Genomic DNA, 27,946 nt, shown 5'->3' on the forward strand with positions numbered 1-27,946 from the left:
CTACCTTTACAGCAAGTCCGTGACTGTCTGATCGCTGAGGCGGGACAAAGCAGTCAGCACAAGGAGGGGCTGAGTGAGCACCACACGCTCAGACTTCTGATCGCCTGGAAGAACTTCCTTATCACACTCACCAGACTACAGGTAAACAACAAACTCAAGGAACGGTAAATACTGGGGAATCATCATAGTTCTTGGGGGACCAATGTTCGTGGCTTTTGTGGATAACCCCTGCATTTCTTTTGCATTTATTAAGCATTTGTTTAGTACTTATTTGATTTATACCGAACTTGCTACCAAAGAAGTTACGTTCCCATGAATCAGAAAATTTTTGGATGCCCACGAAATTGAACCCCGCACATAAATATAATTCCACAGTATAAACTACAAGGAACAAACTTTAGTAACTAACTTCAGTTAACAAATTACAGGTAACAAATAAACTATATGTAACAAACAAACTTCAGGTAACAAATAAACTATATGTAACAAACAAACTTCAGGTAACAAAAACTAAGCTGATGTAACAAACAAACCTCAAATAACATTATAAATAACAAGTAACAAGAAGCGTTTCTAGAAAGTAGTAAAATTATACTACACTAGACAGACATAATAGTATTTCATTAAGTTTATGTTCAATGCTTCTGAGAATCATGCATGTAAAATGTATATTACTTATACTCCTGGCTAATTTTAAGGTGGAGCAACTGAAGATGGACAATCAGTTGAAGGAGATGATCATTATAGACATGTTGGAGGCTCTCCGTGCTTTGGTTAGTGGTTTCTTATCGCTCAATATTTACTATTATAACATATAACTAAGTAGTTCTGTAGCTTTGATAAGATGAAGATTATTTTGTTGTTTTAGATCAATGGAAGCAGCACCCCGCTGAACAATAAACTGGCCAAGATAACCAGTGCTTTGATTTTCCGACTCATCACATCATGGACAAGGTGTGTTTAAAAGTTACAGCATGATAGTAGAGCTTTTTAATGCAGATTCATTCCTAAGCATTTTGACAGAATACATGTACATGTACTTGTAGTATTATGATAATATGATTAAAGTTTTTGACAGATACTGAGCTTTTATTAGAATTTTTGGATGTCTTGAAAATTAAGTACATAGAATAATTAAATCGAACAATGATAAAACTACAGTACTCTATACATTATATACTCAAAAATTGACATATTATTCTGTTTCCATTGGGTGTGTTCCATATCAGTGTGAAAATTTTCGCACACTCATTCTTTTTGCGTATGTTTACAGCGCCCTCAGTGATGTGAGGAGGACTGTGCGTGATGTCAAGATGGCGATCCTGGAGGCCTTGTCTAACAATGCCTCGGTCGTCCCCTCTCTACAGATCGGGATGATCGGCTCACTGGTGGCCATGTTACAGCATGTCCGACCCAACCCAGCCAAGAGTAAGTGTGTATCGTATTATGTGAAATATACCTCAACAATATTTACATCTATCAGACCAGAAAATACAAACACCCAATCAATTGGTACATTGAAGATATAAATTGATAATACACCTTTTTCAGGGTTTTTTGCTCAAAAAACTGTTTTCTTATCAACCACAAGTTTGGTTTTAAAATGCATTTATTTTCTTTCATATTAAATTATTGTTACTGATAAATCAAATGATTATGATTGTTGTTTTTGTATCCAGAGGTGGACCCGGACACTTTGTTGGAGGTGTTTAAGACCGGCTGTGAAGTGATCCACCAGAGCATATTCCAGTTACCGGCCGCCAAAGATCTTACCCCCGGGAGTACGGGGGAGGTGTGGCTCAAGGTGAGGGCTAAAAATAGACCTGTCTGGTCTGAAATACAGTGTAGACAGTTAACTGCCCACGTAATTTAGAAGTTTGTTATAATTTAGTTGATAGTACTGTGTTAGTTTGTATTTATTCTTATAATTTAGCTGATAGTGTTATGTGGTTTTTTATGTTATACAGATGCAAGTTGTCAGTTGCTGTCTACTGGACGAAGTGATCCTTCAGCTTTCTTCTGAGTTGTCATGGTTACCTGTTTTACAAGAACATCTCGTCATATCCTCCTTACTCTCCTCTGTAGAATACTTCATCAAGGTCTGTATTGAAAAAGATTTGTATATCATATTGAGATAAATTCAATCTGTAGTTATGCATACCTCTATCCTTTAGGCTTAAAAACAGAAACCTTTCTTTCAGGCAAAACAAGGTCTGAACTTTGTTCACACGGTGATACTACTGTTTCTAACCATTGCCAAGCAAGAAAAGGTTAGTTCATATTTTACCAGGGAGATGATATGAACAGATTTTAATATCATATTGTCAATTTAAACCATTCTCTTCAACAAGTTAACATGGACAGATACATGAATGTCCTCTAACTCTGGTCAAAATACACACAGAAAGTAACTCTCTATGATTTGACTTTTACTTTGTGTGACAGATACAAAGGCATTGTAACCTTTGACTGTTTTTTGGTTTGTTGGAGTACATGGATAGAGTTCTTTGTAACCTTTGACCGTTTTTCAGGGGGCCGAGTCCTTGGCCTCCAGTGGCCTGACCCAGCACCTCTGTCTGTCCGTCACAAACCTGTATGAGGATCTGGAACCTGCTGCAATGAGGCAAACCATGGTACAACAATCTACTGCATGATTCTCTTAAGTATCACAGTCATTCAGAATAAAATATTAAAAGTAAATAATTAAGTTATGCTTTATATGCAATTTTTCAACCATATGATATGGCTATCAGAGATAAAACCTTTTTGTGTGTAGTAAGTGTGTTGTTTTTGTGCTTCAGAAGATGACCTCCAAACAGAGCGAGAGTGCAGTGACTCTGTCGTGGCACGGAGTCTACTGCCTCTGTGTGGACCTGTATGCCACAGCTCTACTGGTGCTCAAGTTCTCCTTCCTTGAGGACGCCTTCCATTTCTTGGGGGTTCACCAAGACAGAATGCTTCAGGTACAATTAATATACGTTTGTTTTATAGTTTTAACCAGAAAGAATAATTCTTAAAAGGTTGATTTTTGATGGAAAGGTAATGATAGATGATTTCTTTGAATGTATATATTTTACCAGTTGTTTATGGTATATTTTCTGTCAGAATGATTTGATATGTACCTCTATCTTTTAGTGCTTTGAGCTGTCCAAGGTGCTGCTGCAGGAAAATGTGTTGTTTGAAGCAGAGAAGACATGTGACTTTATTTGTCAGCTGTCATCATACCTACCCCAGTGGAGAGTTAGCTCCCCTGAATCGGTTCATCAGCTACAGGTAATTCCCAGGCCTCTGGGCCAGTTTCTTTTGAATTCCATGGATACTGATGGTTGCATTGATAACATTTACTTTAGTGTGTTTTTGTTTGAATACAACATATGTCATCACCTTATTGACGTCATTCATTAATTTTTTTTAAGTTAATTTACATAAGTGAATTATACAGTATATTTTGTGTATTGAAATGTTTTCTGTTTCAGGGCAGTGTTTTGTACCTGTGTCAGACGTATGTTGCCTACCTAACAAGTACCAGATATCTACAGCACATGTTGGAGGTAGGCCATTAGATCCAGGTGGTTTTGGTATTGTCCATTTCAAAGATTCAATAGGCCCCTTAATAAAACTGGTTCATTTTGTTACAGAACAGAGCACCAGAAAACCACATGCACAGGCGGAGTCTGCAGCATCAGTCTTCACTGGAGGACGAGTTACCAACCAAACATGTCCTGGTGATCAAGAAAAGGTCAGACAGATAAATGGCTGCTCCCTCCATTGTTTTTATGTCTATTCACTTTAACTAATCATTGCAACAACTAACAGATGTAAGAATCAGGAATAATATGACTGTCTTGATTTTCAGAATGCTACAAATACTAGGCAGAGGTTTCTCCATGCTGAGACAGTTCACTCCAGAACTTTGCGAGGTTTTGTATGAGAGGGTAAGTAACTTAAAAATGGGGGGGGGGGGGGGCTGCTGATTGATCACTTTAACCATTACCTTTCTGTAACTTATCCATGGGGATACAAGGTTTAAAAGTCCAAGATCTAGAGAAAAATATACATTATTAAGTTAAGACTTACATGAGCTTGTGTTTGTTTGTTTCATGTAGAACATGGACTATGCAGAGCACCAGCCATTTTTAGCATTAGCCTTTACAGCACCATCTATTGAGCAGGAGTGTCTTCCGTCATTCGGAACCTTCACTTCCTGTGTGAGAGACGTCTGTGTCAGACTGTTGACTAAGGTAAGACTTTTGATTGGTCAGACTATTGGCCAAGGTAAGACCTTTGTTTGGTCAGACTGTTGGCCAAGGTAAGACCTTTGTTTGGTCATCTTTTCTCCTGTTTGCTCATACAATGTAAGTGATCAGGATGGTTAAGCTTAAGTTATTGAGTGTTCAAATTTGGTGAAGTTAAAAACAAGTTTGGCTTTTTGTGAAAATTGTGCAGAGAACTAGTTATTTATTCATTCAGATTTAAGGTTATATGTTTAAATGTGTACGTTTGTGTGAAAGCACATTAAGTCTTTTGTGTACATAGAATGTACTCATTATATTACATTGTACATTTCTGTAGAAACAATGCTCTTGGGTACATAAGGTTTTTCTGTTGACAGCATGAAGTTAAACCTGGTCAGTCTCCACACTCCTCTACAGAACCTAACGTCCTGGAGGTCATTCCAAAGTCAGTCTATCCACAGAATTCATAAAATTTGATGTTAATACACTTTTACTCTTATTGATCAGCAATGGTAGACTGTTATAAAATAACTCCTGTAAATATACGGTACTTGGACAGCTACTGAATTTCAATGATAAATTCTTTGTGATGATGTCTGTTACTGATGACCTACATATAGATATAAGCGGTGTCAATTTGTAGGTCGCTGATCGTGTTTGTGATGGAGAACGCCCTGTATCTGGTCATGTCTCAAGCCATGCGATTGTTGAGGGACCCTGGCCTGCCACAGACAGACAAACAGCTGCTGAAGAGGGAGCTGGGCACAGAAATGGTACTCAGCATTATTGTTAGATATATATTATAGATATAATTTTAAAATCAAGTGAAGTTACTATGATCTAACAAAAAACGGCAAGATAAAAGGAAGACATACAATAATTCATGAAGCTTTTTTTATTAATGACAGAAAATGCAAAAACTCTAACATTCTAATATGTCAACATGTACATTTGATACGATGTAGAAATGTTAAACTTTTGATATCAATATAACAAATGATTGTGAAGCCCAGGGTAGCAGGGTGCTAACGGTGACTGTTTATCTGTAGAACTACTTCCTGATGGAGCTCCAGAGATACTTGAAGCGGGGGGCCCCAACATCCCCCTCCCCCAGCTCTGCCCATCGACAGCCCAGCCCCAAGATCAGCGGCACTCCCAATGTTCTGGGGCGGTCCCTGTCACAGACAGCCCTGATGTCCGCCCCAGAAATGGAGTTCTTTAAATTCGTCCAAGAGTTCGTGTCCGCAGTGTTAAAGTGATGAGGAGGATGAAGAATCAGGGTCCAAATCTGTTCTCGGTACACATGTACTAGGGAAGAAACTCGATGGAGAAATAAGTTATTTCTAAAATGAATAGATTTTGTGTTTGGATCCCTAAAAAAAACAATGTGGATATACAGTGACAGGAAGCCACCACCATGCTGTGTTCTCCTAACGTAGTACAGACAGATCAACACTGACTCCTACCAGTGTGATGTATTCAACCTGTATGCTCTGTGCTTGATGTATATAAAAATGAATTTGTTGTACAAAGATTACATTAAAAGTAATTTCATATAGAATTCTCGTTTGTTACATTGGCCATCGATCACATTCTGTGATTGGGTTATTAGCTAAATCCCTGGAATGTCTCTCCTGCTCTCTTTTTATCTTCGATCCACTTGTGGACCTTCTCTAGGGCTAGATCTGGGTCAGACACCTCCTCCACCCCCTCACGGACGTCTGAGGGCAGGGTTATAAACCCCTCCCGTTCTATCTTGGCCTGAATCACCAGCCTTAGACATGTGTTAATGTCTGTTGACTTCTTCACTTTATCATCTACAATAATGGTCATGAAATAAATGTACAAACCTGTAAACTGTGCTATTCCTGATGAAATTAGTAGACTGATACTTGTAGCAGTAACCAATGAAGTTTCATTTACTGCTTTTTGTATATAATGATTTGTTGATATTTTTATAATAATAGTGTATCTCATTCCGTGTTTTACATCATGCATATTTGTGATTTAACAGTGCATTAATATTTGATATGACAGAAAATCTACTTTGAAGTGACACACTTTAAATAAAACAGTAAGGTGGCAGTCATAACATACCAAGCAGTGACCAGGCTTCGGTGCCTTTTGACCTGGGCCGGAGCCAGCGAGATGAGCGGACATTTAGTTGAGTGGCCGCAGGGGGATATGTGGTCCACAAAACCTCTAGCACTTCCCGCTGCTCCAACGGCCGACAACTCTCGCCAAAATTAGGTCTGGACATATCTTTATCTGTTAATGATTTAATTTTAACAATTAAGAATTTAACCCATAACAAAGCACCCTTTTGAAAAATGCACCGGAGCTTGGATCCAAGCAGACGATATAGCGTGTGCATGGCGGTGTGCGCGAAAATCTAAAAACATAAAGGTGTATTTTGTGAGTAAAATATTGACCACACAGAGTAGAATGTCCCTCAGAGAAAACAATCCAATCGTATTTTATTTTACAAACACTCACAATAATGCTTTAAATTTGCTGATAAATGATCAAATTCATCTATGTCCATTCATATACGATTAACTCTAGTTCTCAGAGGGATGTTCCACCCTTGTGGAATAAGGTGTCGGCAGGCATTCGTTATGGTACCGTAGTCAATCTCTGTGTACCATGAAATCTCGCAGCCAATCGGCATGTAGAGAGTCCAAACTAGTTCCAGAACCTCACGGAGGTACAATCCATGATCTCGGATACGGGGAAGAATGGTCTGACACAACACGCAGGCAGCTGGAAAGTGTCGAGAGCAAAGAATTCTTAATATGGCGGGCAAGAAGTTTCTTAGCTTAGCTTGTAATGTTTTGTTTCAAAACTCCTACATTGACTCGGATTCTGAGTGAGCAACACCATAGTCTACTGGTTGGAGGTCCAGAGTAATTTGACCTTTGACCTTATTTAAATAGTCTCCATGGAATGTACCTATAAATTTAATTAAAGGAAAGACTATCAAAAGGATCTTCGGACAACACTTAACGTTACACCTACGACTGATCAACTTACCTACCGACGAGGGCAAAAATGCATAGAGCACATTTGTGTTCTCCGTCAAATGACGTCTTTGAGATTTGAGGTATGATGACTCCAATGAATGTGAAGGGACACGTGATGCTTACCTAGACACGTTCTCCTTGAGATGACGTCACGGAGTTTGTGTAGAGAGCCGTAATCGTAAACGCTGAACACGTTTCTCTCTGATGACGCAATGTGTTTGAGTTCTTCAAGGTCCACATGACTACCCACACCTATTAATGACATATCAACATTGGTGTTAACTATTGAAAGGCAGCGTGTTTTTTATGGTAATACTATAATCATATTCGCAAAATTTATTATAAAAACGCTTTAAACACATTCATTATAGCTTTATTGGACTATCAACAGTTTGCTGATTATCGCCTGACTCGCATATCAACGATCGATGTTCGATGCTCCAGACAATCAATCTGAGAAAGCTTACAATGCCAAGGATAATCGGCTTGGTGAGATATTAATATCAGTAATATTACTACCCTTGACTCATGTGATTTTATAAGAACTGTGTTTTTCGGCCGACCTGGTTAAACTAATCTGCCCTTTATTGGCCTAAATGTGACAGAGGCATTGGGCTTTGAACAATACTTCACAGTGGATGTTGGAAATTCTGTCGTGCATTCAATACTGTATTCTTTAGTTAACTGCAGCTTAAGTTCCGTGTGAAAACTCAGCTTTATTTATTATATTCTTCTTGTAGAATGGTATCTTACTGCTCTCTGCTGTATAAAAGATTCTTTATGTAATGTGTTGTGTGGCATACCAATAGTGATGACGTTGACATTGTCCTTTTTGACGTCACGGGCATTCTGCAGGGTTCTCTCAGGGCACGTGGACTTGCCGTCTGTGATGATAATGGCGATCTTCTGGACCCCCGGTCTGGAACACTACAAACAATCACAAGGACAGTTACGAAAGAAGCACACTTAACGTCATAACAATTACAAAACCACTCTTTTAATTACGTCATCATCATATGCTTTCATCCGTTTAATAAACGTGCTTTAACTATGATTGTTCGTTTTACGCCCAAGCAAGACACGATGACACGTAAACATCTATACGGCACGTGTTTGAAATCTGAGTTACCATGAACAGCTTCTTCGTTTCTTTCAGAGCGAGGTCTGTCCTGGTTAAACCCTCTTTGTGGCCAATGTTGTCTGAAAAAACCTCATACAAATTAAATTAACGTACAGTGTCCAAGAACGCTTTCAAATGTTGAATAATTGGGTGGCGTGGGGGTTGAATATCATCATAAATATAGTCCGTTATATTCAATGCAAAGTTGTAACAAAAATATGATATTTAACCAGATCAAATATACATTTTTATCAAGTTTGTTTTTCAAAAAAATCTTGTTGAATTTATATTTTTCAAAAGCAACTAGTACTGCCTTATAAAATCCTATGCGTTATGAATGCTGCTAAGATACTGAGTAATATTGCAAGTCAAGGTTAACGGTTGACGGATTCTTTGTAAATTACTTTATAGAATTTGGATATGAAGGTATGTATTGCAGAAGTACACTTACCGATTGCCGCACAAATCTGGTACGTCATATTGTACCTGTTGATACCAAATGTCTGATATACATTATCACTGAAAGGAACCACGCCCACCCGTATGTTGTCGGGACCAATGGTAAACGACTCGACCACACTCTTCACAAACTGGGTCAAGTCGTGAAAGCACATCGGGGTAACACTCGTCGAACAGTCCAGCAGAAATATAACTTCCGCCGTATTGTTTCCACCTGAAATTCATAATAAAATCATTGATAGAAAGTAAAACTTCGTTCCTAGTTTCACGACTTGCGTCACCATTGAAACTGTGATCTCAGACATAACTAATCGTAATGATCCTATTAATCTAATGAAATATTGTAGAGTTATTCCTTGAACTTTTTGGATTTTAACTAATTTAACCAATGAACCATCAACATGAGGAACCTGACCAAATCCACCTTAACCAAATTGATCTTTTAAGCCGACCCTGACTAAATCAAATTTAGTGACGCACCTTAAAGACACGACGACTTTTGAGAGGGATATCAGGACTAATATAACATTAATGCAGATTCTAACCAAATCTTTGTGACGGAACATGGCCAAATCAACATTTAGGACAGGCTTTTACCAAGTCGACTTTTGTGGCGGATCCTGAAAAATAAACCTTAAACGCAGAATCAAACCAAATCGACCTTTGTGACAGACCTTAACCCATTCATTCGACTTTTGTATTATACCCTAATCAAATTGACTTTTGTTTACAGACTTTAACCAAATCGTCCTTTATACGGGACCCTGACCGAATTGGCCCATGTGATTGGCTTTAACCAAACTTACCTTTAATACGGACCCTGATCGAATCGATCTTTGAGACGGTCACTTATCAAATCGACCAATGCATTGGGCCTTTATCAGGTTGTCTCTTAATATGGATCCTAAGCGCATCGATCGTTCTGACGAAACACTTACCAAATCGACCAATATGACAAAATTTCACAAAATCGACTTTGAATGTGGATCCTGAGCGAATCATCCTTGATAAAAATCCTTAACAAAATAGACCTATGGGATGGACCTTGGCTAATCGACCTCTCTGACAGACCCTGGCCAATCAATATTTTTGACGAAACATTACCAAACTTCGTCCAAGTTCCATGGTTTTCTTTTAAGAACATGTAATTAAGATCTATGCGTTTATCCCTGACATATCTTTCATGATGATGAGAAACAATGTCTCTCTTGGGTGTAACGAAAACGATCTTTAGTGTGAAATAATTATGACGTTACACCTTTGAAAACTTTTTCGAAAGCTTGTTGGATCTCTCCCTCAGTTGGATGCAGGTCACAGGCGGTGAAGAAACGTGGTAAGTCGGATTTAAGAAGACGGTCTCCATAAGCTAATCTTCTGAAGGTCTGTTCGTATTCTATAATAGAGAAATCCAAAAGTTTATTTCTATACAATGATAAATAGCATCAGAAAATTATTCAAATCATTCATTTCTGTTCTCGCTCCTATGCAAGTATTTTTTCAGTTCTAAACAAGACATACTAGTAATTGTATATTTCGTCCCCCTCGATCATCCTCCCGTAAAACGACAATATGGAGACTTGTACAGATGTGAATTTTTCGCATGTGACGAAAGCACAAATAATCTACTTAAATATTCTCAATCTCTTTGCATCTTAAATACAAACTTTATAGTCGTAATCTTTCAGCCAATGATGCCTCTTCAAAACTCGTGTTTTTCAGACAAAAAGATTTAATTTGTTAAACTTACTTTTAAAACTATCATAAAAAAACAGTACTGTAAATTCCTAAATTTACGCGTGAACTTTATTCCACGATTCCGATGTTTGTATCAAATCGCGAGAATATAAAACCGAGATCCCCAATGTTTTGTTACAATTTTTATATAGTTTAAAACTGTCTGAAATATAAAAAGCGATATTTTAAAATCTGCGAAGGTTGCTTCTCGCGATTTCACACGGAAATTTAATTTCTCGCGTTTAATTAGGAATATAAACAGTATCTAAATGACCAATGCAAGGAATCCTTTATCAAATTTAAGGAGTTATGTAATTGTAATTTAAAGAGTTTGAGCCCGAGTCAGTTTGATCGATAGTGTTTGAAACCTTAGTGTTTGAAAGGTTTCTTAAAGGTCCTTTGCTCTAGAATTTACAGTAAAGTTTATTGGGCTTGTAAGAGCCTTACTGAGCTTGCTGTCGAGGAAGGCCTGGAACTCCTTCAGGTCCAGCCTACAGGACGGCCTCCTGACGCCGTACCGCTCCTGTACCCGCCGTACCAAGTCCTTGTACTCACTGACACACCTCTCCCAGGAAGTCAGGTGTTCCAGCTGCACCTGTAATGGTCAACTCACTCTATAAGGTAACTAAACCATACACTGTCGTACAAACATTGCTACAAAAAAACAACTATATATGAACCGATTTAAAAATTTAAAATTACAATATTTCATTCACTGAGGTTATTTACATTGTCATAGAATCAATGCTAACGTACAAACAACAGTCGAATTCAAAACCTTCAATATTTCATCGCTAACAAACAAGCAACCAACCAACTATTACAACCAATTTTAAAATAGAGGAAAACATAAAATGTTAATTCATTGCATCATAGAATTGTTTTTCGAGATGATATTTCCTGGTGTGTTCTTTGTTTGTTTTGTTATTGATAGAGTTATTTACGGTGACTAGTCACAAAATAAAAGGGGCCCGACACCCAACTCCTGACGAGTGACAGAGGCCCTCAATGAAGTTGACGTGAATAAAACATCACATGCTTATATAAACTAAACGTTTCTCTCCTTTCTGTTATTGAAAAAGAATATTTAAGTCTTGCCAAATGATTTGATGTCTTCATAAACATGCAGCGTACAGGTGCAGTAGGCTCTCGTGTATATTAATTATTAATTGTTGATAAGACCTAACTTTTCCCTCCTCGAAACTAGCGACATCAAAGACAACAAATCCACGCCAGGGAATGAACTGTAATTCGAGGCTCAAGGCAATTCCCTTGAAGTGGTCTTTAAAATCAACACCATGACCAGTTGAAAATTGTTAATTATTTTGTTTACTATAAATCTGGTAAAGTAGAGAAAGAAAATTTTCTGTAATAGAGAAAACAGAGGGGGACACTCATCAATGCTTCAATAATTAAATAAGTCTTGAAACGCTCAGATACTGACGAACTTTACAGGTGATTCTTATCTATCTTGACTGTTTCCGATATACATATAATTTGTCCTGCCTTTGTGACTAATTGGTAATTTGTCCTGCTCTGTTTTACTTCACGTCCTATATTAATCGCCATTAAAATTTGGCCATGCTTAAAATAATAATACACTATAGATTTTTGTGGCAGGAAACTTGACATGTAATACTAGTAACGTCCCGATCCCAAATCCCCGAGCAGTGTACCATGCTGTGCATCAAATCGCTTTTTCAAAATCGACTTGATTAATTGGATTATTTTCAATTTAAACCATATGTCTCGAAGCAAATACGGAAAAGTGGCATTTAAAAAAAATTACAGATGACGTTGTTTGATGTGGACAAAAATATTTGAATTACCTAATTAATTTTTTTCTGATCAATAATTTGTACTGTTTGATCAGTGCAGGCTGGCATTTTGAATTAAGGGTAAAATATTTGTTGCCCCTAGAGATCTAGCATGCATGACAACGGAATGCTAGTTAGAAACCCGACATCTATTTTCGTGGGTTGTCAACCCAGACAAACTACCAATAATTGATTTGGTCCAAAAGATGAACAACAAGAAGAAGCGCCGTCTATATGTTATCCATTACAACGCAAATCCAGAGTACAGGTGTACTGATATACGATTTAACATATTTCTTGTTGGATGAGTTAAAACTGCATTCCTCTGGAGGATTGTGACACACCACAGGGGCCAAGCCCGTTTTAACATTAATTTCAATGTAATTATTTATGGTTACATTGAAATTAATGTTAAAATGGGCTTGGCCCCTGTGTGTATATAGATGAATAAATCATAGCTACTATATTCATCATTTCAAAAAATTCTCAACTTCATGATTAGCAAATGACGATTTTTATTTTCACAAAAGCAGTCGTTCTTGATATAATACAATGTATAAAGAACTGATGTTTTTAAACTCAATACGATATAAAACTGGCTTATCTAATGTCAAGACAGCAATTCAATTAAATAACCATTTTCAAAAACGTTCTTGATTTGACAGAAACGGAAGACGTTTGTTAATTTCCAAATCACAACTGACGTTCTTGGTTTGACAAAGAGTATAAAGTTTTACTCCCCCCCCCCCCATCACCCCCCCCCCCCACCCCCCCACCCCCCCCCCCCCCACCACCAAAAACACTTAACATTAAAATTGCTAAACCTTGTCATATACTCTAACAACTGATTAATTATTTGGATGATTAAACTTTTTTTTCTCCCTTTTATCCACATTAGTATTGGCAGGTGTATCATACCAATTTAAAATTGAAATGATGGCTATTTGCCAATATTGTGTTGCATTTATTGTATCAATAAAATAACCTATCGTTGATTAAACTGATGAAGTCCTAACATGATGGTCACTAGATTCCACAGAGCCTACCTTTCTCTTCAGATTCTGCAGGAAGCGCCGGATGTACCATCCCCGGAACACCGCCTGGATCATACGAGCGGCGTCCGTACGTCGGCGGCGTTGTAGGCGATGAGAGTGGTAATCACTGCAAGAACCACACATTGCATATTATTACTCTAAACCATGAAAAAGGAAACATGGTAGTCACTGCAAGAACCACACATTGCATATTGTTACTCTATACCATGAAAAGGGAAACATGGTAATCACTGCAAGAACCACACATTGCATATTATTACTCTAAACCATGAAAAGGGAAACATGGTAGTCACTGCAAGAACCACATATTGCATATTATTACTCTAAACCATGAAAAAGGAAACATGGTAGTCACTGCAAGAACCACACATTGCATATTATTACTCTAAACCATGAAAAAGGAAACATGGTAGTCACTGCAAGAACCACACATACTATTTACTCATTGACCATGAAAAAGAACCACACATATTAGTGACCCACTGACCATGAAAAGGGAAACATGGTAGTCACTGCAAGAACCACACATACTATTTACTCATTGACCATGAAAAAGAACCACACATATTAGTGACCCACTGACCATGAAAAGGGAAACATGGTAGTCACTGCAAGAACCACACATACTATTTACTCAGTGACCACGAAAAAAATTGTTAAAATCTTGAAAATGACGACTTGGGTCTTTTAAGAGCATTGCTGATCCAGTACGCGTTATTTGATGGTGAAATGACTGGACTACTCCACTAGAGGTCTCCGACATGTTATTTCCGGTTCTACTTACGCGTACAGGTGAGGATTAGGTGCCGCCTTTTTGCGAGGGGATGTCTGGGCCCGTGACCCCGTGGGTGTGACGGAGCGGCTAGTGTGGCTGTTCCTGCTGTTGTTGACGGTGCTAGGAGTGGTAGGAGTCTTACTCCTGACGGGGGAGGTCCTCTCTAACAGTGAAGTATACCCACTATAAGGCGGGAAAAGACACATCATCGCAAATGGTAAGAGACTGTTTCATAAACAAACATTATTTAGAAAAGACTACTTTAGAAGCAGAAATACTCGTTGAGGATTTAATTTCGTTATTTTCGTTGGCAGTATGAATCAACGAAATTAAATCCATGACAATACTTTAACCCAAGTATTAATGATTACAAAAAGATTACGATATGACGAAATTAAATGCCAACGAAATCTTATTTGGTTTAAAAACAAGGAAATTCTGACACAATGTATTTATTGAAGGTATCACAACACGTGTTTTGATCGAACACGTGTTTACCTGGTGTTTGTTATGAAGACTACCAATTTGATTGGTTATTATATTTATAGAAAACCTTTTCTACAGGTATCCTTGTAAGGTGTGCACGATTTAGTAAAGAATTTTAAGATTTAAGTCATTCGAAGGCTCTCTCTCAGTGCAATCAGACGTTTCCCCACCCACCCGCCCTCACAAATAGTCATAAATTGTTTGGTTTTTATTCAAAATATATATATTTTGCTAATATGTGTTGTTTTGTTTTTGTAGATAAAAAGAACACAAGAAAATTGATTTATGTGAGTTGTATACATGCAATTATTATATTGCACTTCTGAGAGCGCTTCTGCATCTATATACGTGTTGTTATTTATTTTATAAATTATTTATGTTCATTTGAGTGTTAACGAATAAGAACAGAAACGAAAATATGTGCTTCTACAGTATATAAGGAGAATGTATATGACGTTACTGGTGTTGGTTGCCAATGCCGTTTTCTGTTGTCCAAAGTTTGAACTCATCTTCCCACAGCCAGCGAGAGAATGGTCTAATTTCTTTCTTTTTCTTCGAGTCGACTTCAAATCTACAATATGTTCCTATATTTAGCTCTGTTTCATAATATTATAGACATAACACCTATCCGATTTATTCTCAAAATGTACGAACCTGACTTCGTATATATCGCCATATTTAGAGTTGGTGACGTATTTTCTTGTTCTGCGTTTTGCGTCAATTATATCTGGCGGAAGAGCGCTGCCATAGTAAAACTCTGAAATTGTGGAACCAGTAAATTAATGTGCATCATTTTGAAAAAAAAATCATTCGCTAGTCAATAAATTAAATTGTATGCATGATCTTTAGATAAACTGATATTGCTGAATAAGAAAGGAATATATATTTGCTAAACACGTTTATTGTTCCATTCATTTTGTATCTCAAAGACATCATGTCTAAACCTTGTATATATTTTGGAGAGTTGTGCTTGATGGTCGCTTTTTCAGTCCATGGCTTTCTTCTGTACATGCGATTCTGTCGTCTGTTGTCCAATATTTCTGCAATAGATAAAGGTTTCCCTGGATCTGCTCCAGGCTGTCCTATGTTATCGGGCACGCTTTTCCATCGCCGGATCCCCGAATCAGAAGTACATGTACTCATTCCAGTCTATTAAAGTCGATAAATTATAGTTATCATTGAACGATATTCTTTATTTTAAAAGAGGTGAATAAAGTGTCTTCTGAATTTTAAAAAGTGAACATTTTCCTCCGTTTAGCCATGGTATGGCTCAGTAGAAATTTCTGCCGAAATGTAACGTGTTCAACGATCTCTATCTTGTAAATAAAATAACTGGTTTCAAAAACCAATTAGAATATTTTTATAGAATAGAAATTAAATATTAAAGTACTGAAGTACTGACGGGAGTTGATTTTAGCGATTATCATTTATTTTAAAATCAACTTATCTTACATGGCAATTAGTTTCTAGTCTGCATTTGAATTACGCACCATTTTATTATATGGATTTTAGACTTTTCTGACAAGAATTTCGAGAAACCCCATATGAATCATGTTGTGTAATATTTAAAGATAGATTTCAAACTATGTATAAGTAATCGAAGCAATTTTAAAAATTTTATGAATCCAAGCACTGTTGATATCGAACTCTAGTCTCGTTCAACCAGACGCTCGGCTGTCCCCGTTAATCTCCGACAAGCAAGAGAGCCTTTCTGCTTGTCGGAGATTTACGGAGACAGCCAAGCGTTTGGTTGAACGAGGCTATATTAAACTCTGGCGTAGGAATACATGAGACTATAAAAATATCTTAGTTGTTCGTATTATATAAAATCTGACTATTTTCAAAGTGTTTGTTGATAATATTCCTTGAAAAACAATACTTCAGCATACATTACTTTGAATTTTTCTATTATTGTCAGCGGTGATGATTTGTGCTTAGGTCCAAACACTGTTTCACCTTCGGTTTGCCAGAGTAACTGCATAGGAGAGTTGATTAAAATCAACTCCCAAAAAATCACTTTTCATTGAAAAAAGTGGGTGGTTTTTAGCCGGGCTCTGCTGAAAGCAGAGTCCTGGCTGTAGGCAGGCAAATCGCCAATGTAACTGTAAAAAGCACAACTTCAAAAGTAAACAAAAAACTAAACAGCGTCAAAGTAAACGCTTCCGCTATACCAAATAGTTACACAAAGAGCCACGTTTTGTCAAAAATGTTGGCATTTTGTCTTCTTTTTTTTAATTTCGAGAGAATTGTCTGTATTTTTTTTAGTTTTCTTATTAATAACGTGTTTTAAAAACAAGACTATGCATTTTGGACACATAAACTGCGCATGATATCCATGAACTACTTTGCTACGCGTTATAGAAATGGGGATTGAATATATATATAACGCTTGTTGCAAAATTCAAGGCAACAACTGTTGAACATTTTTCTACTAGACAGACATAATTTTGTTTATACCGCTTACAAAATTTGGTCGCTCTCTGACGCTTTGCCGACATTAAAAGCATGAGAGAGAGAGAGAGAGAGAGAGAGAGAGAGAGAGATTTCAGTCTTTACTACTTAATACGCATAAAGACACACCAAAAGAGTCCGGCTTTCAGTACTTTGATTTTATTTAAGTTTCAAACGTAAATGATGAAAAAAGAATTGTTACCTGTTTCTTTATCTTTGCTGACTTAGAATGGTTGGAAGTTGGAGAAGATGAGGAATCACGCGAGGTCAAGTTCCAGGCGAAGGAGGTCAAAGGTGGGGAGCCATCCAACGGAGGAGGACCAGTCCAGCTCTTCTGCCAGAGGCAGTGATGACGTAGTATATCTCTCTCCATGCCCTACAAGTCCAAACTGTATCGCCGTCCAACGTTCTCCTTTTAAAAATTTTTTTTATAAACACCTTTCACAGTTTAAAGTCCCTGTTTTTAGCGATTTTTAAAACAATTTTATTTTTCAACCTATGACGGTGAGCTCTGCGAGTGTCATGAAATTTTAACTACCACTCTTTGCTCCATGGGAATTTAAGCATGAAGGTCTTTGAATAGGAATGCGTTTACCATATCAAGGAAGTTCATTAGCTGTGCCATCGATATGATTAAATGGAGTTTTTGTGTAAAAATAAATATCAAATGTCTGAATAATTCATCAGAAAAGTTTCAAAAACTACTGGGATATAAAATTACTTAAAATTGGCTGCATCTATTCAGCGAGTGGTTGAAAGTTAATAATTTGCATACTATGTTTGTCAATACTATGGATAATTAATGAGCATTTCAAAACCTGGCGGCATCCAATAGGAATATTGAGTGGGCATTGTATTTCATCAAGGTGAAAGTGCTAGCTATTTTCTGTGTAGATATCATCAGACATCCACGATGAACTGGGCCACTGTTGATAAATTATAGGAATACCACATCATATACTTCACTGGTGCATACCAATATCATTACAGAACATCAAAGCATTCTAATGTTTTGTGCTTGAAAGGATAATTGAACAGTAATTAGTTCTGAAATGTAGAACTACGGATGGATAAATCTGTGACATATCCAGGGAATTAGAAATTAATCACAATAACAAGAAATATTATTCGTCGTCAATTTGTCTTACAAACGAACAATATTTTACTTTCATTTTAACATTGCAATTGTAAAACCTTTATACTGACGACACATGTTAAACTGTAATATGAATTTAAAATAATTTACACATAAAAATTTAAAGTGTTTGGTTTAGCAATTTTTGTGAGTTTGCAAATGCCCTTGTTTCAATATTTTGATAGTTTATAGATAAAACAAAGACTTAAGCAACTGTCATAATTTAAAGTAGTTTCGTTATCAATGAATTGTTTTAAAAGAGACAATTGAGGAAGTGCTGTAAGGTAGTTGTAATGTGTGTATGTGCATGTGTGCGTGCGTGGGAATTGCCTGCAGTATCCGGTGTCATAATTCAGTGTAACATTTGTAACAAAGTCAAAACTCAGATTTTGCATTTGAATTATATTGATTTTTGCCAAATTCACTCCCACTTCCATTGTTAATGTTTTTAATATACAAAAATACAATGCGCATGAATTCATTTTTTGATTTTCACATAAATTATTAAATAAAAGTAACCTTTTGAGAGCTTTAAAATCATTTCATAGTACGTGGATAATTTTCTTGCTTAGTGAAAAATACCTGCTTGGGTTGCTAAAACAAATGTTTGAAATGCTAATTTATATTCTGTAGAATCCTTGAGTTTGATGAACATTGAGCAACTTCAAATGATGATCATTCGTGTGAATATGAATGTCAATTCCATAAATGACTATCTGTTCTTTGTTTTCATAACATATTCTAGAACTGTACATTTATCCATATTTTTTTAAATATGTTGGGGAAATAGATTATTTCTATGTCTATTGTTACTTTTGTTAATGAAACAAGCATATAAAATTTTACAAAATCGTCTTAAATCAAGCATTATGATGTATACAAATAAAATATTTAGCCTCTAAAATATCGCGTTAAATTGTCATTAAGTAGTAAGATATTTGTACTAGAATGTTAATATAATTGTTTAATTGCATGACAATGTCTGAATGTTAAAATAGCATCACTGTGTATAAAAACTGAAGTTTCAATGTAGAGTTTTTGTTCAAAGCTGCTGGACATGTTTGGAAGAAAAATTCAGGTAAATAATTACGGTAAATCATTCAGGTAAATAATTAAGGTAAATCATTCAGGTAAATAAATATGGTAATTCATTCAGGTAAATAATTACGGTAATTCATTCAGGTAAATAATTACGGTAAAACATTCAGGTAAAAAATTACGGTAAATCATTCAGGTAAATAATTACGAAAAATCATTGGCTGAAATGAACTTTTTTGTGAATCTAATTATACCTGTTTCCATTTCACGAATTGTTTCGTCGTAAAATATGTTAAGGACATTTTAAATCTTAGTCAACACCTGTATCTTATCATTTATTTTAATATTGTCGAATGCATGCATTGACTTTAAATAATGTGTCACCAGTGACGACATATAATCATAATTTTCGATCTGATCAAATTTAATATTCTTCGTTTTGAAACTTTAAATAAGGTAAAATACTTTTCTCTTATTGTTATAATTGTAAGTGTATAAATCATTTTTATTGTTTTGCTACCAAGCCTCTTCCCGATAAAATGTCCATCACAGAAAATATTTTTAAAAATGTGTCTGTAATATTGCTCATTTCTCTGAAAGACAATGAATTGTATATCTTCAAGTTAAGCAGATATGTTTTGACTCTAATGATTTTGTGGCTCGATGCATCAATATATTAGTTATAATTTTCTTAATTCATTCTATTTAATTGCACATTCATATATGTAATGTTTTCTCTTAAAGACATACTAAGAATATTGAAATGTATAATAAGATATTTATGATTTGCGTTATATCCTACCCAGGATATAATATACATTGTTTGCACTAAGAATATATTTTCCTGTTTTCTCGAGAGAAAAAAATGAACAAAACATTATATAAAATTATTAAGACCTTATATCAGTCTTTTAGTTGTCAAATAATATGTCATATTCAAGAAAGAAAATTGATAAACCATAAAATAATATAGTGGTGTGGCGAGCCACCGTAAGAACCTAAAGAAAGTAAAATATGTTTGCATGTAAGCTGAAGAAAAAGAAAACCCCATATAATTTAGAAACTGAATTATTGTGAATGTTTCCCCCAGACATATATCCACGGAATCCTTACAATGTCCTTGTTGTTCCACATTAATCCCGTGAGTGGAGATTGCACAAACACTACCCTGAAGCTGTTTGATGACCAAATACAGGCTATACAGAAGTCCGTGAGAACCATTGTGGAGGATGAATTCTGCAACCAGAAGAATGGTAAGATCATCGACAGGATTACTATTTGATTTATATTATTATGGGAATGAAAATGAAAATAGCTTATAAATACACGTCTGGTGATATCTTATATCACAGGCACCTCAAGTTTTATCAATCAGTCGTTTAGTAAGTCATTTATCGAAAAATTCTACCCCTACTATATATATATAGTAGGGGTAGACTTTTTCAATATATGACTTATTAAGCGTCGATCTGATTGTTAAAAATTCAGGTGCCTGTGCTTATATTGACATGCCTAAATGCTAACAATGATAAAAAATAATGTTGATCCTGTTTCACTTTGATATACATGTAGTTTTGTAAATATTTAACAGTAGTTTTAAGAAATCTGTTCTTCTTCTTATTTTCTCTGACGTTCATAGCTCCTGTGGGTTTTCATGCATATATGGGGTCAGCAAAAACAATCGCAAAGGGTGTCGTGTGGGTGTATGATAAAGTGGTCACAAATACCCATAATGCCTACAGCGCCACCACAGGAAAGTTCACCACACCAGTACAGGGGCTGTACATGTTCTCATATACCACTTTAAGCGACCCTGGCCAGTTGTCCCACGCCGCTCTTTATGTCAACGGCAAGATCAGAAGTTGGCAAGTTGTTAACAACACTGGTGGTAAATCTCAGTGGCTGACGTGTAGCAACACCGCCATCCTTCTGCTTCAGAAAGGCGATATCGTTCATGTTGAAGACCATATTACAGCTGCTACCATAAGAGGAATGTATACAGATTTTAGTGGAGCTAAACTCAACTAAGTTTTATCATATACTAATCTGGGGTTTTTTATCTGAGGAAATAAATAGTTCTTCAAGGACACTTCTTGTTCGTTTTTTGTAAATGTTTAATATGCTTTTTTGTGGAATTATTAATATGCTTTGAGGCTCAATTTTCGATGCTTTCATGTGCACTCCTAACTCTAGAATTAATATCACATAGCGAGTAATAAATCTCAGTGTTGGGTCATTATATACAGAAGAAAATCCACGAAATTACATACCAACGAAAAATTACAAAATTGATAATCCACGAAAAACGGTCCCTATATAAATTTAACTGATTTCATAGATATCGTGTATTTTCATCTTAGAATATGTTTATATTATTACATTTGGAAAAAAGGTCAAAATTACATTACTATAGAGAAAACAAGATACCAAACAGTGTTAAAGTAGAAGCTTCAACTGTACAAATCATATTTAAAGTACATGTAATACTTCATCTTTATGAGGGTATTGTTTCAAAATGAATAAAGACAAATAGGTTTACTGATTTTTTTTTATCGTAACTTAACTTTGGCATATAATCTATATAAAAATAATCTAATCAAACACGTTCGTTATCATATCTAAGAGGTTACAATTTTTAGTAAAAAATTTTGCTTAAACAGTAGCCTGGCTACATTGCACAATTTACCAGAGGTTGATTGAATCAACGTAAAAATACTTCCCTGTGGAAAAATATAAATTGTAGACATTGTGTCAGTGCAACTTTATAAATATAATACAACCCGTGATATCCTGTACACCAGTATAATCTTAATTTTTTCATCATTTTGTTAAAGCAGCATATAGCAATGGTGCGTAAGTCAATCTAAAATACTATAGCAAAATTTTTGAATTAGTTTTTTTTTTCACAAAAGTAATAATTTTATCCCACATGGAATGACAACTGCTAAATCACACAAGAACAGTAAGTACATGTATATTGCCTTTAAAAACAATAATATCACCCTATAGTCTAATTAGTTACCATATAAATTAAGCCAAGTTCGAAATTCAAAATGTCAGTTTAAAGAAAACGTGGACATTTGTCCCTGTGTGACAAGAAATCCATATCATGTATTAACTGAGTCCAATGTTTAAGATCTAAAATATTTTGATTGCAGTAAAAACAATATTCATAATTTATCTAATAAAATACAAAAAAGTATTGAATAACTAACAGATAGTTCTATTATCGTTTGGTGTAATCAGGGTTCAAAACTGATATTCTAAAGAGCATAAAGTAATTGTCTCTCTTGAATATAATAGTATGACATTTTATGTAGTATTTGAAAAGCACCAATATATTCCACATTGTGTACTCCCTTTTTTAAACATTTTGCGGCTAATATCCATTTTTGCAATTCTTAATACGGTGTTCAAGCAAAGAGTCATGTTTTAAATCTATATTTTTAATCAAGTATTATGTGTGAAACACATTACATTTGACATTTTTAACAAAATCTAAACATTTGCTTCATAATGCACGGTTACTGTAAACATTTTTTTTAATTAAATGTACTGATATTGTTATATAAATAGTTAAAATTGCCCTGTTGTATATACAGTATTTCCCAGAGAATTCTATGACGCATTTAATGTTTGACCGATGTTTACAGCGTTAAAAGGAATTATCCCGTTGCGATCGCGGAAAAAATCTAAATACCTGTTTTCCCGGATTTTTTTTTGAAAACTTTTCTTCCTTTGATGCTGGGAAAACAAGTGTTTCCACTTAATTTTATATATTATATATTACTTGTTTTCATCCGACAATAGTCTTAGTTATTCATATATACCATCGGAAAACTGTTAATGCCATTTTTACATTTCATGATCTTCATGTATTCCTTGGCTTCTCTGTTGATTTCATCAGGGTTTTTTTTTTGTCTCCATCGGTGTTTTTCTCATGTCAATACAAACCGCTGTTCTGTAAGCATGGATGACGTCGTTTTTTTGTGGTGTTTCATACGGAATTTTTCTTGCATTGTGTTCTCAAAATTTGTTGAAACATTATGATGACGTCAAGAGTAATGGAAGAGACAAGGAAAAAACCCCAAAACCTTTTCAACAGGATTTTATACACAGCAGTTTACAAATTTATTGTCTTATTTTCTGTATACTGACAATTCTTAAGTAAACGAAGAGTTACTCTGTTAGATGTTTTAGCAATACAAAATATAGATATTGGTAGGTTGATGTGATAACATTTTAATATTGAAGGACTTTTTACCGACTGTATCTTTTATTTTCATGTATTTAAATGATTCACAAACTTAAATGTAAAAACAAAAATAAAAACATAAGACCAATCTTGTTTCAATAAGCTTTTTTCGCTTGAATTGTATGAATTGACTCACGAGATTTGGTTGTCTAAAACATTTCGCGGAGGTTGACAATGGTTTTCGAGGGGTGTCAATTTCAACTCTTACCCTCCCAAACAGGCACTATTTATATACTGTTACCCTCCCACCAAACAGGCACTATTTATTTTATTATACTGAATGTCTTAATTTAAGAGAAACTTTTAATGCTTTTATATAAGGAATAAGGAATCATTCTTTGAGTATTATGAGGTGATAATTTTGGTCGGGGCGTGATCAAATCCAATAAAGACCGAAGGGCTTTATGATAGATTTGATCACGCCCCGACCGAAATTATCATCTCATAATATTCAAAGAATGATTCCTTATTACTTATATTTAGGCCATCGTACGATTAAATATTTAAATATAAGTAAACAAACCCCGCTGGCGCCTCGATTTGGCGTCATTTGTATTATGAGTTATATAGTACAAAATCGATACGTAGTGTTATCACAGACAAAGACACTGGATAATGTAAATATATAGAAATGACATGAATTTTACTGCGAACCGTACGCGCATAATTTACGTGCATGTAACAATTCGTTGTGTAACCCGTTGCCAAGTGTGTTGCTAACGCTGAGGGTAATAGAACGAATTAACTGCGTCTAAACCAATCAGATTTCAGTATTTAACATGAAAGTATAATAACATAAGATATCATTTTACCATTTAATACCATATGAATAAATTGCATATTGATTATTTCATAAAAGTAAAATTTATCACAAAATTACATGTATAATTGCATCACGTTGTTATTTCTATATGCACAAAATGTTCCAAATCAAAGAAACCTGTTTTTAGATAGTAAGCAAAGACTATGTGATATCTTTGTCCAGGAAAGAGACGCCCTCTTTACATGTTCCTCTAAATGTTACGTATACAAGTATTTGTACGACCCTTTTGGTCTCCAGTATTATCTTAAAAAATGTATATCAGAAAATATTGTTCGCTATTTGATAAAATATATATTTTCTGCACATAAACTAGCAATAGAGCAAGGTCGGTATAATCAAACTGTACGCTCTTGTCGCATTTATAGATTTTGTACTCTTAATAGGATTGAAGATAAATATCACTTCATTCTAGAATGTCCAAAGTACAGTCATTTACGGTGTATTAATATCAAAAATTATTACTGGTCAAAGCCTTCTTGCTTCAAGCTTGTTCAGTTGCTGAGTTCGAGAAATAAGAAACAAATTAAACAAACTATTTATTTTTCTTAAGAAAGCCACAGAGTATAGAGATAATTTGCTTTAATTAATATGTATATTATCGTCCTATTGTAATAATTTAAGCATTATTAAATACCTATATGTACATTTTTCTTTTCTATTCTTATTATTACATTGTACATTTGCGGTAATATCTCATAATGGCAGATGTGTACGTCTGTGTACTGCAAAAAAATTGTTCACATTGATTATGTATTTACATGTATTTATACAATGCCTATAAACCATGTGGTTTTGAGATAATAAACTATACTATACTATTAAATTAAAATGCCAAATATGTATACATTCATTAGTTTTAACTTGTTGTAATGACATATAAACGTAATTTTCGGTCTGATAAAGTTCAATATCCTTCGTTTTGAAACTTTAAGTAGGGTTAAATACTTTTCTCATTACCATAAGTAAGTTGTAAGTTTATGTTATTTTTATTGTTTTGCAATCATGCCTCTTCCCGATAAAATGTTTATCACAGAAAATCTCAAAGATTAAGTGTTTCAAAAATTGTTCATTTCTTTTAAAGACAATGGATTATCCATCTTCAATCTTAGCAGATATGTTTGGACTATTTTTATTTTGTGTCTCAACACACCAACATATTATTTGTTTCTTAGATTCATTTTATTTAATTCCATATTCATATATGTATCTTTTAATCTTAAACATTGCAAAGATGATCTAACTCTCTTAGAAATGTATTATTAGATAAGTATAATTTGCATTAATTGATTAAAAAAAACAGGCTCTAAGATGCATTGTTTGCACTAAGAACACATTTTCCAGTGGGTTTTTTTTTGTAAACAAATAAAAAAGAATCAGATAAAATAATTCAGAGCTTATATCATTCTTTTCATTGTGAAATCATACCTCAAGAAAGTATCAAATAATATATATTAGAGTGGTGTGTCGGGCCACTTGAAAAAACTGAAAGGACATTAATAGGTGTGCACGTAAGTTGCACGAATTTTATTATTGCTAAGATTAAGAGACAAAAAATACATATTATTCAGAAACTGGACTTTTGGGTTTTTTTGTCAGACGTACATCCATGGAGTACTTACAGTTTTTATGTTGTTATACTCCAATTCTGTGAGTGGAATTTGCACAAACACGACCCTGAAGCTGTTTGATGACCAAATACAGGCTATACAGAAGTCTGTGAGAACCATTGTGGGGGATGAAATATGCAACAAGAATAGTAAGGTTATCAAGTGCATTACTACATAGTTTGTACGTGAATGCTAAGATTATCGATAGGATTACTATATAATTGGTTTATTAAATATATGAGTATGGAAATGAAACTATGTAATAAACACATGTACATGCATGTTCATGTCTTATATTGACATCGCCTAAATGTTAATTATGATTAAAAATAATTTTCTTAAAACTATTGTGACGCCATCTCTAACAGAAGTTAGACAAAACATTTTCTTCTTATTATTTTCTCCTACGTTTATAGCTCCCATGGGTTTTCATGCATATATGGGGTCAACAACAAAAAAAATCGCTGAGGGTGTTGTGTGAGTGTATGATAAATGGAACGGGGTCTTTACATTTACTCCTACTCAATTATGAGCGACCCAGGAAAAATGTCACACGCCGGTCTCTAAGTAAACGGCAAGATCAGAAGTTGGCAAGTTGTTAACAACACTGGTGGTTAATCTCAGTGGCTGACGTGTAAGAACTCCGCGATCCTTCTGCTTCAGAAAGGCGATGTCGCTCATGTTGCAGACTCGGTATCTAATTCAGAAAGACGATGTTATTTATGTTGCAGACCATTCGTCAAGCGGCACAATTAGGACTGACTGTATTCAGATTTTAGTGGGGCTAAACTCAACTAAGTTTGACCACATATGTATCTGTTGCATTGATCTGCGGAAATAATAAAAAGTTTTACAAGGATGCTTCTATGTTTTTCCTTGTTCATTTTGTATATTGTCGAATTATTAATATTAATAGTGCTTAACTGTGGGTACCAAATACCCCCGAATAAATATCCCCCAACGAACAGTAAAAATCATTTTTAGATCATTCTACAGATAAAAAATGCACAAAAATATATCTTAACTAGAGCAGAGCTCGTGGCAAAGCCACGAGTAGGTCTTCCGTTGTTGCTGCGAGTTGAAAATGTATGTGATATGGTGTCAATAATTTATAATGACTAAACTTTCAGTTCTGCTTTTGTTATAAAAATGTGTTGTGATTGAAAGCCTGTATATAAAACGTGTTTTGAAAAAGAAAGAAAGAAAATGTTTTAGGAAAACTATCTGTCGAACACAGTTTATGTAATCGTTTCAAACATTTTTTAAAAAAATGAGATGTTTAATGGCGAGTTAAATTTTCAGAGGGTAGCAAGCATTGTTACATGTACTCATGATTCATGTGAGGAATTGTGTTTTTTGGGAGTTGATTTTAATCAACTTTCCTATGCAGTTACTCTAGCATACCGAAACTGAAACTGTGTTTGCACCGAAGCACAAATCATCGCCGCCGACAAGACTTAGTTCTTGAAAATAATGAAGCATTTTTTTAAAGGAAAATTTTTTATAAATACCTTGGAAATAATCAGATTTTAAATGATACGAACAATTTGAAGTTTTTTTTCGTCGTGTGTATTCCTACGCCAGAGTTCAATATATAGTCTCGTTCAACCATCGGCTGTCTCCTTACATCTCCGGCAAGTAGAGACTCTATATTTAGAGGTCGCATCATCAAGCTATCACGTGACCTGGTATCTCTTACTTGTCGGAGATTAACGAAGACAGCCAAGCATCTGGTTCAACGAGACTAGAGTTCATTATTGGTTGGATCCATACAATTTTTGAAATATTTGGAATACCAAAACATAGTTTGATGAAATCAATTCTATTTTGAAATATTACACAACATGATTCATCAGAGGTTTTTTCGAAATTCTAGTCGGAAAAGTCAGAGAATTCATATTATAAAAATCTGCATAATTCAAATGCAGATTAT

At 35.0% G+C, this 27,946-nt stretch overlaps 3 protein-coding genes and 1 long non-coding RNA gene across 11 annotated transcripts in view; 3 read left to right on the forward strand and 1 right to left on the reverse strand.

Moving 5' to 3' along the window:
* Positions 1-5,796, forward strand: part of LOC105334941 (nucleoporin NUP188) — an 18,819-nt gene extending 13,023 nt beyond the window's left edge. The window contains exons 35-51 of one of the 3 annotated variants that reach the window (XM_066074496.1): positions 13-141; positions 699-773; positions 869-954; positions 1,274-1,428; positions 1,680-1,804; positions 1,968-2,099; positions 2,187-2,270; positions 2,532-2,633; positions 2,805-2,963; positions 3,136-3,273; positions 3,477-3,551; positions 3,639-3,739; positions 3,857-3,935; positions 4,107-4,241; positions 4,613-4,680; positions 4,879-5,008; positions 5,285-5,796. In XM_066074496.1, the coding sequence (XP_065930568.1) occupies positions 13-141; positions 699-773; positions 869-954; positions 1,274-1,428; positions 1,680-1,804; positions 1,968-2,099; positions 2,187-2,270; positions 2,532-2,633; positions 2,805-2,963; positions 3,136-3,273; positions 3,477-3,551; positions 3,639-3,739; positions 3,857-3,935; positions 4,107-4,241; positions 4,613-4,680; positions 4,879-5,008; positions 5,285-5,494 (1,983 nt within the window). In that variant the 3' untranslated portion in view covers positions 5,495-5,796. Of the gene's footprint in view, positions 1-12; positions 142-698; positions 774-868; positions 955-1,273; positions 1,429-1,679; positions 1,805-1,967; positions 2,100-2,186; positions 2,271-2,531; positions 2,634-2,801; positions 2,964-3,135; positions 3,274-3,476; positions 3,552-3,638; positions 3,740-3,856; positions 3,936-4,106; positions 4,242-4,612; positions 4,681-4,878; positions 5,009-5,284 lie in introns of all 3 variants that reach the window. The other 2 variants (XM_066074495.1, XM_066074497.1) reach the window with 2 other exon arrangements.
* Positions 5,108-17,755, reverse strand: LOC105334940 (uncharacterized). Of its 6 annotated transcripts, none has more exons than XM_011438565.4 (15): positions 17,358-17,750; positions 15,649-15,853; positions 15,359-15,461; positions 15,165-15,275; positions 14,228-14,401; positions 13,435-13,549; positions 11,019-11,166; positions 10,096-10,230; positions 8,830-9,051; positions 8,388-8,458; positions 8,062-8,185; positions 7,382-7,510; positions 6,861-6,998; positions 6,333-6,503; positions 5,108-6,052 (listed from the first exon to the last, which is right to left on the reverse strand). In XM_011438565.4, the coding sequence occupies exons 1-15, from the start codon at positions 17,526-17,528 to the stop codon at positions 5,844-5,846; spliced, it is 2,226 nt and encodes a 741-aa protein (XP_011436867.3). In that variant the 5' UTR covers positions 17,529-17,750; the 3' UTR covers positions 5,108-5,843. The 6 variants fall into 6 exon arrangements, with proteins under 6 accessions (XP_011436867.3, XP_011436870.3, XP_011436868.3 ...); XM_066074499.1 differs by having other exon boundaries at positions 5,943-6,052; positions 6,282-6,503; positions 17,358-17,755; XM_011438568.4 differs by lacking the exon at positions 6,333-6,503 and having other exon boundaries at positions 17,358-17,752.
* LOC117681635 (uncharacterized) lies at positions 7,394-8,132 on the forward strand. Its single transcript, XR_010710614.1, has 3 exons — positions 7,394-7,533; positions 7,630-7,747; positions 7,999-8,132. It is a non-coding gene; the product is annotated as an uncharacterized lncRNA (long non-coding RNA).
* Positions 17,756-20,442: 2,687 nt separating the features above from the next.
* On the forward strand, positions 20,443-21,356 carry LOC105334942 (complement C1q-like protein 4). The gene is made up of 2 exons (XM_011438571.4): positions 20,443-20,581; positions 20,968-21,356. The coding sequence occupies exons 1-2, from the start codon at positions 20,443-20,445 to the stop codon at positions 21,354-21,356; spliced, it is 528 nt and encodes a 175-aa protein (XP_011436873.4).
* Positions 21,357-27,946: the final 6,590 nt, after the last annotated feature.

Source organism: Magallana gigas, chromosome 2, assembly GCF_963853765.1.
Source record: "Magallana gigas chromosome 2, xbMagGiga1.1, whole genome shotgun sequence".
NCBI lineage: Eukaryota > Metazoa > Mollusca > Bivalvia > Ostreida > Ostreidae > Magallana > Magallana gigas.

Coding starts and splice junctions, on each gene's coding strand:
- LOC105334940 (XM_011438565.4), bottom strand. CDS start 17,528: ATGGAGAGAGATATACTACGTCATCACTGCCTCTGGCAGAAGAGCTGG. Junction 11,167..13,434: donor TGCAGAATCTGAAGAGAAAG/GTAGGCTCTGTG, acceptor TGACCATTACAG/GTGCAGCTGGAACACCTGAC. Junction 6,504..6,860: donor GTACACAGAGATTGACTACG/GTACCATAACGA, acceptor AATCATTAACAG/ATAAAGATATGTCCAGACCT.
- LOC105334942 (XM_011438571.4), top strand. CDS start 20,443: ATGTCCTTGTTGTTCCACATTAATCCCGTGAGTGGAGATTGCACAAAC. Junction 20,582..20,967: donor ATTCTGCAACCAGAAGAATG/GTAAGATCATCG, acceptor TGACGTTCATAG/CTCCTGTGGGTTTTCATGCA.